Below are 14,801 nucleotides of genomic sequence, written 5' to 3'. Positions count from 1 at the left end.
ATTTATTGTTAAAGCATATAGCAAAATTTTTTTTACAAAAATTTCAATTAGGTTTTCTGTACAAAAAAAAGAAGAAAGGCACAACATGCTAATGCAAGAACACCTAGTACTGCACCCAAGATTTCAGCCTGCAGGGAAGAACCTAAAAAACAAAGCCCATAAAACCCAGGATTGGTAAAATGTCAGCCTCGCTCAGGACCGTTTTGTTTAAGCTTATGTTGCAATAGTATCCCGTTACTATTGCTAGAGAATTACCAATGTAACAATCTTGGCAATTCCATTTTCTCTAGAGAAACTTTTGATAAGCCATGCTGATCTTGCAAGAACCAGAAGCTCACCTTTTAAAATCAAATCTAAGCCAGTCAAGTTTTCATTAAGATGAAGATCTTTCAGTGCACTGACCCCATTAAACATTTAGTCAAATCATTGGATGATGGAAATCACACGCTATGTCCAGTTCCACTTAATTTCTCAAAAAAACCACCCCATCATGCTGTAGAACCAAAAAAATTACAACTTCAGATTAGAAAAGACTTGCCTGAGGACGTTTCTTCAGCATTTGTCAAGTATCTGGACTCTATTGGCGGAGGTTCTCTTTTCAGTAACAGCGGGCCCACCACAATGGTGTCATCCCATTCGGCAGGCATTTTAACTATTAAACAAAAACAACACTCATTACATTAATACCTTAAGCAGCATATTCAAAAGCCAGTCTTAATAATCACATACCACTCCTTCTCTGCTTTATATTAAACTGATCCAAATACCTCCTTCCAGGGAGGTTGGCAGCACAGTTGGTGTTACAACAGCTACACACCTGATCATTCCCATCCACAGACTTCCATCTAAAATAAAGATCGGAATTAGGATTTGCACCAGCAAAAAAAAATAAATAAATAAATAAAATAAAAGTCAAACCAATCAAGCTAGTTACTGATTCAGTCTTTGAATGAAAGTGCAGGCCTTGTTCAAGGAGTCAATATTCCGAGAAGCCAAGGTAACCTTCAGACGGCAGGTAATGTAGATCTGCAATCACACACAAAACGGTGAAGCTGGCATAAAATTAAACCACCTATAAAACACCTCTGTGGAGCGAATAAACACAAATGCAGCAGTCTTACAGAACTTCCACCATTTCCATAAAAGCGGAAGGCATCTAATTCAAACTGAAGGGTAGACTGAGTATTTCTGGGAGTTATGAACTGGGAATTGGAACCGGTCAGCTTACTGTCAGTTAAACACCTGACAAGAAGGCAAGGCAATTATTAGAGGCACAAAGGAAACACTCCTCTTGGAATGAAGTGGGAGGGGAGAAGGGAAAAAAAAAAAAGCCTCCTCACCCACTGTTGCCAATAAAAGTGTAGTTTTGGGAGGAAAAACCCAAAGCTTGCGAAGCCACACACTTGTCCACAAACAGCCGCAGAGGCACATGGTTGCTATTCCCTACAGACGCTTGAAGGTTGATGAGATCACCCAAGTAGAATAGATTAGTTGACCTTGGCGCACTCCAGTCACCTACAAAAATGTTAATGCAAAGTCCACTACAGGCAACCATTGTACAGAAACCTGTAAACAAGTATAAAACCACTACCCAAGGTAATCTTACTATTCATTATAACCAGAGAGAAGCCGAGCACATCTTCAGCAGATTTGGTGGAAGTATAAGGGATCCAAGTTGGATCTAGTGCATTACTGCTGACGTTGTGACGCCTATTGGAAAGACAAGCAGTTATGACCATACTAAGCTTACTGGAAAGAGTACAACAGTTAGAACATGCAACTTTATAGGAAAGACGTCAAAATGCTTCATGACATTTAAAAATTGAACAATATAGCTTCATGTGTTTGCTTGGTATAATGGCGCTTGTCTTAATCCGATTGCATAGCAGTCACATCTTACCTGGGGTAATGGCATTCAATCAGCACTGCAGCTGCGTTGGTTCGTATAATAGGAATGCCAGGAATTTGGGAGGGGTTGTATTCAAGTGTGAAGCTGTACACTATGTCATCAGCAAGCATCTACTTTTTTCAAACCCACCGCAAGAGAAGAAAAAAAAAATGATTAGCTTTTTAAGCATTTTGTTTCAAGTTCAAAATGATACGGGAAAGTTCAGAATGAAATTCTAGGACACACTCGGGCCAATACATATTTTCCTGGTTTGTTAAGGTAGCACTAGACTACTAGGCAGCTTTTTTTTTTTTTTTAATATAAACATACGTAAAAAGGAGAAGGATTATTAAAACCAACAGCCAGTTGACAGGCTCACCGTGACGGTGCTACCACACCCCTGCAATGGAGCCTCAATCACAAACTCCGGGGGCGACGTAACTTGTCTGGTTACTCCACAGCCTCCGATGGACAAATCGGACGGCTGGACTGGATGCTGAATACCCAGGAGATCAGGGTCGATAGACACGATGACAGCCGCCTCCGTGCATTGAGCAGATACTGTTTGCGTAGACACCGCTCTCTGAGCCGACTGAGGCAGGTCAAAATTCACTACAGCCTGCTGACGCTGTTGTTCTTTTGTGGAATCAGAAACATCTACGAGAACAAAATAAAGCAGCCCAAAAGCGAGCAGTTGACACACAGCGTTGCGTCCCATGATGGACTCAAAAAAGAAAAACGTCAAACTGCCGTAAAAGCACAAGATTCCTGCGCCTGTCCAGTTATAGTTACGACTTACTGCGCTCCGCGCGCGCTGCTAGACAGCACCTGAGAGGACACCTGCCCCTCGTTACTGGAAGATGCTTCCTGCTCATTCATTGGTGAAGTCCACAATTAAAAGTCTTCAGATCTGCATGTGTTCATTGAGTCAATTATCTTCTGGATTTGGCAGTTTTAAGCTTACAGCTCAATTTTCATTTAGTAAGTAGTCTACGTTACGTCTATTTTGTGCTTTGACTAAAATAAATTAAATTTAACTGCTTTGCGAGAGCGCAGTTCTTTTTAACTCTCAAAAATATTTCACGTTTTCCAATTACATTTCCCATCTTTATTCTTAATGTTTTGATTAATATTTATACATACATAATTCGAGTGATTTAATGGTACACTGGATGGTTAGTGCTGCCACCTCATGCATTGGGCATCCAGGGTTAAATTCCTACACCTGGGGCCTTATTTATAAAACATTACATAGATTTGAGCGTGAAAATATGTGCATTCTAAAAAAATAAATAAATAAATAATCAAAATGATAAAACTTGTTGTGCACACATTTCTATGCAATTTTCATTTATTAGTCATAATCACCTTGCAAATATGTTTACATGTGGAGTATGTTAATCAAGTGTGCAGCAGTATGGTTTAATACCAAGAAAGAGCACTACAGATGTGATGTTTGCTCTGAGGGTATTGATGGAGAAGTAGAGAGAAGGCCAGAAGGACTTGCAAAGCATCTTTGTGGACCTGGAGAAAGCATATGACAAGGTGCGTCGAGAGGAGTTGTGGTATTGTACGAGGAAGTTGGGAGTGGCAGAGAAGTATGTAAGAGTTGTACAGGATATGTACAAGAGAAGCGTGACAGTGGTGAGGTCTGTGGTAGGAGTGACAGATGTATTCAAGGTGGAGGTTAGATTACATCAGGGATCGGTTCTGAGCCCTTTTTTATTTGCAATGGTTATGGACAGGTTGACAGATGAGATTAGACAGGAGTCCCCGTGGACTATGATGTTTTCTGATGACATTGTGATCTGTAGCGATAGTAGGGAGCAGGTTGAGGTGACCCTGGAGAGGTGGAGATATGCTCTGGAGAGGAGAGGAATGAAGGTCAGCAGGAACAAGACAGAATACATGTGTGTAAATGAGAGGGAGGTCAGTGGAATGGTGAGGATGCAAAGAGATTTGGTGATGGTGGATGAGTTTAAATACTTGGGATCAACAGTACAGCGTTAATGGGGAGAGGTGAAAAAGAGAGTGCAGGTAGGGTGGAGTATAAGGAGTAATTTGTGACAGACAGGTATCGGAAAGAGCGAAAGGAAAAGTCTACAGGACGGTAGTGAGACCAGCTGTTATATGGGTTGGAGACGGTGGCACTGATCTGAATTCAGGAGACAGAGCTGGAGGTGGCAAAGTTAAAGATGCTAAGATTTGCATTGGGTGTGACGAGGATAGACAGAATTAGAAATGAGGACATTAGAGGGTCAGCTCAGGTTGGATGGTTGGGAGACAAAGTCAGAGAGGCGAGATTGTGTTGGTTTGGACATGTACAGAGGAGAGATGCTGAGTATATTGGGAGAAGGATGCTAAGGATAGAGCTGCCAGGCAAGAGGAAAAGAGAAAGGCCTAACAGAAGGTTCATAGATGTGGTGGGAGAGTACATGCAGGTGATGGTTGTGACAGAACAAGATGCAGAGGACAGGAAGATATGGAAAAAGATGATCTGCTGTGGCAACACCTAACAGGAGTAGCCGAAAGAAGAAGAAGAAGAAGTAAAAGAAGTGGAGTATGCTAATCAACCTCATACATGTGAAATCACGATGATGCAGAACTTCATTGGCTGGTAGAGCAGCTTCGCTTCTGATACATCGAGACCCAACTGCATTCAAGAGTAACAGACTCTGCTCCGCAACTGAGAGCGCAAGTTCATAAGCAGCATTATAGCACTTCTCCTCTACACTCTGGGAGTCAAAGAATGGTGTAAGCTAGGCAGCCGCTACCAACTGACACATGTAATGATGTGATTTCTGGTACAAAGAATAGCACACACCATATGAAAAACTGTGGGTTCAGAAAATTACCTTACTAAGAAGCCAGACACCAAGTACAACACCATAGCAAAAACAATGTCTTTCTTTTATAGCCCAATATCACACAAGGAGTGCTGCAATGGGCTTTAACAGGCCCTGTTTTTTGACATCCCCCCCAACCTTGTCTCCCTAAGAAGACAAGAAAAAACTCCCAAAACAATAACCTTGTAGGGTAAAAGCAAGTTTGCCTGAGAATTAAGGAATCCTGTGCTGACCAAAGCCACGTATACACAGAGTTACTCCACCACATTTTAGCATCACAGATGACTTGTGCATTAATGGAATGTAACTGCTCACAGTTTGCAAAAGCAGCTTCATTCTCGCTAAGTTACCTTATTGCAATATGTGCAGTGGGGGATCTACATTTATGGGGCCCTGAAGCTTGATCTGTTATGGGGCTCCTTTCACAGCCAGAAACAAGGTCTGGGTAACCACCGTTATTTTCTTCAATGTGTTTATTCCACAACAGGTCACCAAAAATGGTATTTTTTTGATACTTTAATAACATTTTAATTTTTACTTTAACTATTAACTTTAAACTGAATTACACTATGTTATTAATATTATTTTTTAGAAACCCTTTCTTATACAGTAGACATCCCAAATATTTAAGCAATGTAGACTAAAGTCACTTCTGGGGCTCCCCCAGGATTAGGGGCCGTGTTGCTTAAGCTTCCTTAGTTTCATAGTACTGTAGATCTGCCCATGAATATGAGTGCAGTAAATTACTCCAGTTATGTTGGGAGAACCGGACACAGCTGCAAATCGACTTTTTTATGTTAGCCAAAACATGCCATGTTTTATGTATCTGCACCCACACCATACAAACACTCGATATAGTGCTTTGCTGGTTGCTTAATGGCTTCTATTACAGCAGGCATGATGGAGCTGAGGTATTTCTGACATGTTGGCCAGTTTCCTGAGAAGTGAAAACAAGTAGCCAATATAATTAACAAAAAATTTAAAAAAGCTCTTATGTGCAAATGTGCAGCATTAGCCCAGTTTATTGCAATATGTTTATCACATCAGTGCACGTTATAATAATGTCTTGGTGATATGAATTATTTTGCATGTGAGTTGTCATTTAGCTGATTTGACAGCACTTCCCTACTTGATTAAGGGTGTTGTCACTTCTCAGTTTCATCAAAAGGTTGCACATGGTTCAGAGTTGCTGTAAATATATGCTTATTCCCCTCATCAAGTTTTCTTTGATAAATCCAGATGTATGCGTGGAAAGTTGTGTACACATTTTGAGCCCTTTTGTGTGGTACAGAAGCTTAATAAATGAGGCCTCCGGTCATTGCCTGTGTGGAGTTTGCGGTTTCTTCCCAGGTGCTCCAGGTTTCCTGTAACATCTCAGAATATGTGCAGACCAAGTGGATTGGCAATTACACATTGATCCCTGTGTAGGTGTGTGGAGTGGCAGAGCTTTTTCTTGATCATGATAAACTGAAAGATCACATCTGTGTCATTACAAAGAAAGAAAGTGCTTCAGTTAGTTTAATGGTATTTAACCTAAACCTTAGGGACCTAAGCCATTGGTTCTTAGAATGGGAAGATAAGGGAGTGGTAATCTAATAATCAGAAGTGAAGCAATACAATGTTTCATTAACACACCTCTACAAATGTTTTGATAAAAGTAATTAATTACATATATAGTGCCTCTTTAACCTACTCAAACCACTGGCTCTTCACTGCTAAGCAATGCCACTCTGGGAAGAAGTGGAAGAGGAAGTGCTGTCACTAATGGTATCATCTCTTTCTGTTTCAACAGTACAGAGAAGACACCCAAGCGAGGGCAACTGACTCCACCCCTTCCAGTCAGAGGATTATATATTTAAGGCGCTCACAGAAGGTGCTGTCTTATTATGGACTGACATTCGACAAACACGGAGCTTCAATCCATACCTGAAAGGCATTACGAGACAGCTAAACAGCCCTTTATTTGATTTACATTAGATGATTAAATTACGTTAATTAATACCATGGGGAAATTCAGATACATACAGCTTCAGAAACATAAAAAACATGGATACAGACTTACAGGACAGATAATACAGCTAATTAATCAATCAATCAATTGATAAGTAAATAAATAAAAATAAATTTAATAAGTACATTGGATGGAAACATTGAATTTCTTGATAGCAGTGGGAAAAAAAGACCCTCAGAGGCTCTTCTTAGCACACCTTGGTGGAATTAGCCTGCTCCAAGACAGCACCTTCTGAAGAGGATAGAGAAGACTTTTCTAGATGGCATCTAATTTTGCCAACATCCTCTTTTCCAAATCTGTTTCCAGTGTGTCCAGGGTTTGCCCTGTGATGGAGTAGACTTTCCTGATAAGTTTGTTCAGGCATTGTGCTTCTTTTGAGGTCGAGTTGCTTCAGCAGGAGACTGCAGCATAAAATACCACACTGGCTTCAATGGATTGATAGAACATTTTCAGCAGTTTGCTGTACATATCGAAAGACCTGAGTCTCCTTAGCAAGTACAGTCTACTCTGGTCCTTCTTGTACAGCACCACTGTGATGTCAGGCCAGTCCAGTTTGTTGTTTATGTGAACCCCCCAGGTACTTTTAGCTTGTCACCATTTCCACATCCTTCCCCTGAATGGTGACTGGTCTCAGAGGCTTCTTGGCTCACTGGATGTCTGGTTTATTTCTGTATTGTTGATCAAATGGGTTTCGATGCCCCAACATTTATCTGCGTCCAGTGTAATACAACAACAACATTTATTTAGATAGCACATTTTCATACAAATAATGCAGCTCAAAGTGCTTTACATGACGAAGAAAGAGAAAAAAGACAAAATAAATAAAAATTAGAATAAGGGAACAGTAATTAACATAGAAAAAAGTAAGGTCCGATGGCCAGGGAGGACAAAAAAAAACAAAAAAAACCTCCAGATAACTGGAGAATAAAATACAATCTGCAAGGGTTTTAGGCCACGAGACCATCCAGCCCCCTTTAGGCATTCTACCTAACATAAATGACCTCAATCAGTCCTCATGGTATTCAGGGTTCTCATGGAAGAACTTGATGATGACGGTCATGTGGACTGCTGGCCTTTAATCCATCAATGTAGGGACATCACAGTGCTTTGATCAGGTGGTGGTGGCGCAGGTTGCCACCCCAGAAACCCGGAAAAAGAACAGAAGAGAACGTAGGGGTTAGTATGGATTTTGGAGCCACCATGAATAATCATGATAATTAATTGAATATACAGAGCATCAGGATTAAACTAAGATGAAGCTATGAAAATGCCACACCACTCAACCACCACCAATTTGTAGCATCCACCTAGATAATGCAACAGCATCCATTCTTGTGCCAGTATTTTCACCACACATTAGATATTAAGTGGTGAATGGGTCAGACAGATAGCCAGTAAGGGACAGGGAATACTTAGTGGGCCAGAATGACCAAGCTGTGATGGGCAATTTAGCTAGGAAACCAGGAAAGACCCTATTCTTTTTTGAAAGCTGCCTAAAGATCTTTTATGACTACAAACAGAACCTCAGTTTTGCTTCTCATCTTAAGGACAGAGCCAATTTTAACAGCACAGTGTCCCCATCATGCACTTGGCATTGTAATCCACAGGGTAAGCACCCTTGATTATCACCAATCTGTCTACTGGTCCAAAAATGTTTATCTTCAGGTGGACAACCTGAATGTATTCATATATTCAGAGGACAATGACTTCTGCCTCTATGTACTGCGTTGATATCACACCTGTGCCTTATACACCACCACTGTAGCCCCCATATTGAAAGATATCACAATGCTTTGATCCTCCAAATCTTCTGATTAGTGCTCTATTAACCATTGTTTTTGAAATTCTAATAATACAAATACTTTCATACAGTTTTGTGAAACTGACACTAAAATTAGTTTTGCAAGTGATTTCACAATTGCAAACGATTAAACTCACTCATGAGCTTTTTGGGGTTTTAAAGTACTGCTCCATAAAAGCTCATGCACACTCGCATGTGAACCTGTGCTCTTTTCTGCAGCATATAATCCATACCACACTCGTAAAATCAATTCTGTGCATGCCTCACGTTTACATCACCCCAGAGAAGTGCTGTAAGATTAACAGTGTGACATGCTGCTTACACAAGGAGATACTAAATTATACCATTTTTGTCAGGGTGGCATTATTATTAAGGATTTGGACTTCAGATCCTGAGGATGTGGGTTCAAATCCTGTTGCTGATACTGCGTGACCATGAGAAAGTCACTTCACCTGCTTGTACTCCAACTGGAAAGACAAAGACAAATTTAAGCAGTTGTATCTCAAATGTTGTAAGTCACCTTGGATAAAGGCGTCAGAAAGTAAATGTAATGTAAATGTTTTCCACAGGAAGACTCAGTACACTAAAAGTTGCCAATGCTCCCACTCACATCTAGCGAGTGCCTTATCCTTGTTGAGGATATGGACACTTAATGGTGACTTTTTTCCCCCACTCTTTGCTCACTAAATGCTGGCAGGGAAAACTCCAGTCCCCGAGACCTCCAGGTAGATCATAAACACGCAACACCTAAGTGGCAATTGAACCGAAAACCAAAGCCTTAGCCCGTATAAATGGAGTCGGATCATTGTCAAAAATAACTCCAGCATTCTACCTTTGTGGCCCATGTGTAGTAACAAAAATTGATTGTTTCTTCCTCAATAGCGAAGGTCTTGTGTGTCCAGTAAGGTATTTTTGACAGTTTGTTCAGACCTGAGAATTGTATTTGTAATTTTCAGAAGCAAACATAACTTTCAGAAGCGCAAGTGTAATTAACATGTGTGAAATGTAAATTTGACTCAAGCTATTACGAGTTATTTTTTACAGCAATCTTACTCCAAAGCCAGTGCCTACAGTTGAACAATCCCAGGTTAATAAGGGCGAGAACTAGTAGGATACATCAGGGCCCTCTTAATGGCATTATAGGCCTCCGGGCAAAGCAGTGCACTGGGGCCTCTACCTACACAACCACTCAGCAAGTCACAACATACATAGATTAGCATGGGGCTCCTATGCTTGTGGGGCCACTGGGCAACTGCCCAGCGTGCCCTTGCGTTAAGACAGCCCTGGAACACATATTATTTGAGAATTTAAAAAAATATAAAGTAATGGCTATGACAATAAGCTCACTCTCTGCATTTGATCAGTATATGCAAACATAGGAGGAGTACTGTGAAGTATTAAAATGAGCATTTCTTTATTGCAAATGAGAAAATGGCGATAAAAAAAGCAGTTCTTATCAGTGTAGTTAGTGCGCAAATGTACAGTTTGATGAGCAATTTAGTAAGCCCCAAGAAGCCAGGAAACAATTCCTATGAAGAAGTAATGACACTGCTAAGACATAATTTTAACCCTAAACCAAGTGAAAGTGTGTAAAGATTTCAATTTGATTTGCGGTTTAGAGGGCCGAGTAAAATTGTAGCTGAATATGTAGCAGAGCTCCGTAAGTTGGCACAGGATTACAACTACTGTAGTACACTTTCACAAAGGCTCCAAATAGATTGATGTGTGGAATAAATAATGGATTCAGAGGAGGATATTGTCAGAGGCTGATTTAGCATTTGAAAATGCTCTGCATAGGTTATGGAAGCAACTAAGAAAGATGCACAAAATTTTTGATTAAAACGGTCTGCAACAGTGTAAAGGCACAGAACAGCAGTGGCTCAACACGCCAAAAGAAGCAAGAGTGTTGCAAGGCATCACTGAATAAAGAACGCTATCACTGTAATGGGAAACATGAAGCGCAAGTGCCGATTTAAGTAGGAAAAGTGTCATTCACGTAAAAAGATAGGCTACATCGCAAAAGTGTGACACAATAAGATGAAAGCACTGACACTGAAAGCCAAGCAAAAATATATTGGTTGCAATGAAACTTCAGAAGGGCATCTGCATAAAGTAACTGCCACTGCCAACGAGACTGATGGCGCAGAACAAGCTTTTTCTATGTACAACGAGCAGGACGGATCTGCCAAAGTGCAACCAATAACTGTCAGCCTTAAACTAACTGGGAAAGCAACAACGTTTGAACTGGGATATGGAATCAGACAAAGTTCAAAGAAAATTGGCAAATCACTGAAGCTCCTCAATTAAAGAACACATCTCTTAAATTGAAAACTTATACTGGGCAGAGCATTAAGGTTCTGGGGTAGCTGAAGATAAAATGATATACAAAGACCAACTAAAAATACTACTTTTGTAGTGGAAGGTTCAGGTCCAAGTCTGCTAGGAAGAAAATGGCTTGAAGAAATAATGCTTAACTGAGTAAAAATAAAACATCTGGCAGTTGAACAACAACAACAACATTTATTTATATAGCACATTTTCATACAAAAAGTAGCTCAAAGTGCTTTACATAATGAAGAAAAGAAAAATAAAAGACAAAATAAGAAATTAAAATAAGACAACATTAGTTAACATAGAAAAGGAGTAAGGTCTGATGGCCAGGGTGGACAGAAAAAAAAAAAAAAAAACTCCAGAAAGCTGGAGAAAAAAATTAAATCTGTAGGGGTTCCAGGCCACGAGACCACCCAGTCCCCTCTGGGCATTCTACCTAACATAAATGAAATAGTCCTCTTTGTAGTTAGGGTTCTCACAGAGTCACTTGATGCTGATGGTCAAACAGACTTCTGGCTTTTAATCCATCCATCATTGTTGGAACATCATGGTGCTTTGAGTAGATGGTGGTGTTGCGCCACCACCAAAAGGACACCGGAAAAGGAAACAGAAGAGAGAGTAGGGGTTAGTACAGATTTTAGAGCCACCATGAATAGTTATTATAATGAATTGGATATACAGAGTGTCAGGATTAAATTACAGTGAAGTTATGAGAAGGCCATGTTAAAATAATGTGTTTTCAGTAGTTTTTTAAAGTGCTCCACTGTATTAGCCTGGCGAATTCCTACTGGCAGGCTATTCCAGATTTTAGGTGCATAACAGCAGAAGGCCGCCTCACCACTTCTTTTAAGTTTTGCTCTTGGAATTCTAAGGAGACACTCAGTTGAGGATCTGAGGTTACGATTTGGAATATAAGACGTCAGACATTCCGATATATAAGATGGGGCAAGAAGGGCTGATCTTACAAAAAGTGATAGCAAAGAATGACGAGGTCTTTAAAGATGAATTGGGAACTTTAAAAGGGGTCAAAACTACTATCCATGTGGCACCTGGTGCCAGTCCAAAATTCTGTTGTCCCAGATCAGTTCCTTTTGCTATGCGCTCCAAAGTAGAAGTTTAAGTTGAAATCAACAGGCTCTTAAAAGAAGGGATTATTACTTCTGCTCAACATTCAGAGTGGGCTGCACCAATAGTACCCATTTGGAAAGCAGAATGCAGCATCAGGCTTTGTGGTGATTATAAACTGTGAACAGAGTCTCTTCGCTACAGAAATATCCCTTACCTAAGGTGGAGGACATATTTGCTGTTCTGTCAGGGGTTCCACAGTTTTCAAAGTTAGATATGAGTCATGCCTAGCAACAAATAGTTTTGGATGAATGTTCCAAGAAATATCTGTTGATAAACATGAACAAAGAAATGTTCACTTATAACAGACTATCTTTTGGGTTGTCCTCCATACCAGCCATTCTCCAAAGGAGCAACTGAAGTGGAGCATCTAAAGAATCTTGATGCAGTGCTTAGCAGGTTAAAGGAAGTGGGATTACGCTTAAAAACAAGCAAATGCATGCTAATGGAGAAGGAAGTCTATTATTAAAAGTAAAAGCTATTGTGGGGACTCCCTCATCCACCAGTGTTACTGAGCATAAGGCTTACCTAGGAAGCCTCAATTATTACAGTTGTTTCCTTTCAAATTGGTCCACGCAATCAGCACCATTGCACAAACTGCTTAGGATATGGAATGGAAGTGGACCTCAAGACAAGAAAAAGCTTTTCAGAAATCTAAGGAACTACTCCAGTCCACAAAGGTTTTGGTTTATTAGTCTGTAGATAAAGAGTTGATTTTTTCCTGTGATGCCTCACCATGTGGAGTGGGTGTCATCTTATCGCATAAGATAGAAGTGAAAATCCACTGGGACACCTGCTAAGAAAAGATCTAGCTGTTATTTTTGGATTTCAAAGATTTCACAAATACCTATATGGTTGAACATTTATTATTTCTATGGACCTCTAATCATTGTTTAATGAGATGGTTTCACCCCAGATTCAGTGTTGGGCCATATCACTACATGGTTATGAGTACAAAATTGTTTACAAACCAAGCAAAAACCATAATAATGCATATGCATTTAGTAGACTTCCTCTTTCAGAAAAGGTTCAAGAGGAAGAATTACTAATGCTAATGCCCAATGCAATAAATGGTACACCAGTAAACATGATGTAAATGAAAAATGGACAGCCCAGGATATCTCACTCACACAAGTGAATAAATACATCTTGGGAGGATGACCTTGTGTGACAGATCCTCAACTGACACTGTACTACTCACGATGGCTGGCTCTGAGTGTATGACGGATGTATTCTCTGGGGAGCAAGAGTAGTCATTTCTCCACAGGGACAGTCTGTACTTTTAAAAATATTGCAGCAGTCCCATCCAGGCATGTCCAAGATGAAAGGCTTAGTTCGATCTTACTTATGGTGGCCGAACATGAATCAGGATATAGAGAAGGAGATAAATAAATGCAATGAATGTCAGAAAGACAGGAAAGCACCACGAAATGTACCGTTACAGCCCTGGGAATGGCCTGAACATCCATAGTCAGAAATTCAAGTGAACTATGCAGGACCATTCCTGGGACAGATGTTTTAGTGATCATTGATGGTCATTCAAGTGGATGGATATTTCTACACCATCAAGACTTCTACAACACAGACAACAATACTCACGGATTACCACAGATATTGGTGACCAACAATGGTACATGTCTCACAAGTCACATGTTGAATTATGAAGCAAAACGGAATCTACAGTATCTGGTAACATCCCCACCCTTTCATCTCTCATCGAATGGGTTGGCAGAAAGAGCTGTTCAGACTTTCAATGAGGGAAGAAGAAAAATGCAAGTGGATTCAACTGAGACAAGTTTCTCGATTCTTGTTCAGTTATCATATTATACCAGAAGTATCAGTTGGACTGTCACCTGAAGAAATGTTGATGCCTAGGAGACTAAGATCTGAATTTGATTTACTGAAGACTAAAAACTAAAATAGGAATAAAACAAATGAAGCAGAAACGGGACCATGATAAGACAGCCAAAATGAGAAGTTTTTCAGTAGGATATCCATTGTTTATTTGAAATTGTGCAATTTGTGACCAAAATAGATACCTGCTACCATCAAAACATGCTAGGGCCCTGTCTCATACACAGTGGTCCTGGGAAATGGACACAAAATGTGAAGACATGATGATTAAGTCAGGACATGTTTTGTAGATTCAAGTTCCTTACCAGGAAAACTCTTAAGAATGGGATAAAGACTTTCAAGAACCGCTGGAACCTCTTCCAGAAGTAGGACTTATTAGGCCTCCAGAGAGTTCAGAGGAAGAACATGAAAAAGCTGTGACACCCAGGGAAACAGATAGGTCATCACCGAATAGTGGAGACTTACCTGCTGCACCCTCTGTATGATTCTCCACATGAGAGGGAAAGTCACCCGCCTAATTAAATAACTTTGTTAATTAGTTGAGGGGTCACTTCCTATTATAAAGGGTAAGAAAGGACCCTGACCTCACAGAAATCAGGTAGTCTGCCCTGAAATTCCTAGTTTAGGAATTAAGTTTATTTTCTGGTTAGAACAAAACGTCATGCTGGTTTTATTGTGCATTTGTGTTTTTTGTTTAAAACAAAACAAAACAATGGTTTGAAAGCTTGAGGGAGAAGGAGTCTTTTAAAGTGATGCACTATGGTATCACGAGAAGTACTACTTTCTGTGTATATTATATTTCACTAGTGGGACTCTAGCTATTCTCCTAGGTTGTGGGATGTCATAGTTTGGTTCCAGAAATGTAAAATGCTTGTTTTGGAAAAAGGAGACATAGGATTGATAATAAATGGTGTTGTACTGTTCAACTTGCTTAGAAATAAAGTT

The 14,801-nt window shown here is 40.1% G+C and overlaps 1 protein-coding gene across 2 annotated transcripts in view; it reads right to left on the bottom strand.

Moving 5' to 3' along the window:
* LOC114648962 (zona pellucida sperm-binding protein 3-like) overlaps positions 1–2,673 on the bottom strand; it is a 73,127-nt gene extending 70,454 nt beyond the window's left edge. The window contains exons 1-9 of one of the 2 annotated variants that reach the window (XM_028798322.2): positions 2,268–2,673; positions 1,901–2,019; positions 1,607–1,710; positions 1,341–1,515; positions 1,122–1,242; positions 935–1,026; positions 730–845; positions 539–652; positions 32–142 (exon numbers count right to left, since the gene is read on the bottom strand). In XM_028798322.2, coding sequence (XP_028654155.2) covers positions 48–142; positions 539–652; positions 730–845; positions 935–1,026; positions 1,122–1,242; positions 1,341–1,515; positions 1,607–1,710; positions 1,901–2,019; positions 2,268–2,606 — 1,275 coding nt within the window. In that variant the 5' untranslated portion in view covers positions 2,607–2,673 and the 3' untranslated portion in view covers positions 32–47. Of the gene's footprint in view, positions 1–31; positions 143–538; positions 653–729; positions 846–934; positions 1,027–1,121; positions 1,243–1,340; positions 1,516–1,606; positions 1,711–1,900; positions 2,020–2,267 lie in introns of those variants that run through there. The other variant, XM_051925312.1, reaches the window with a different exon arrangement.
* Between the last annotated feature and the right edge of the window lie 12,128 nt (positions 2,674–14,801).

Source organism: Erpetoichthys calabaricus, chromosome 3, assembly GCF_900747795.2.
Source record: "Erpetoichthys calabaricus chromosome 3, fErpCal1.3, whole genome shotgun sequence".
NCBI lineage: Eukaryota > Metazoa > Chordata > Cladistia > Polypteriformes > Polypteridae > Erpetoichthys > Erpetoichthys calabaricus.
Note: the sequence above shows the minus strand (reverse complement) of the source record. Positions and strands in the feature narration are given on the sequence as shown.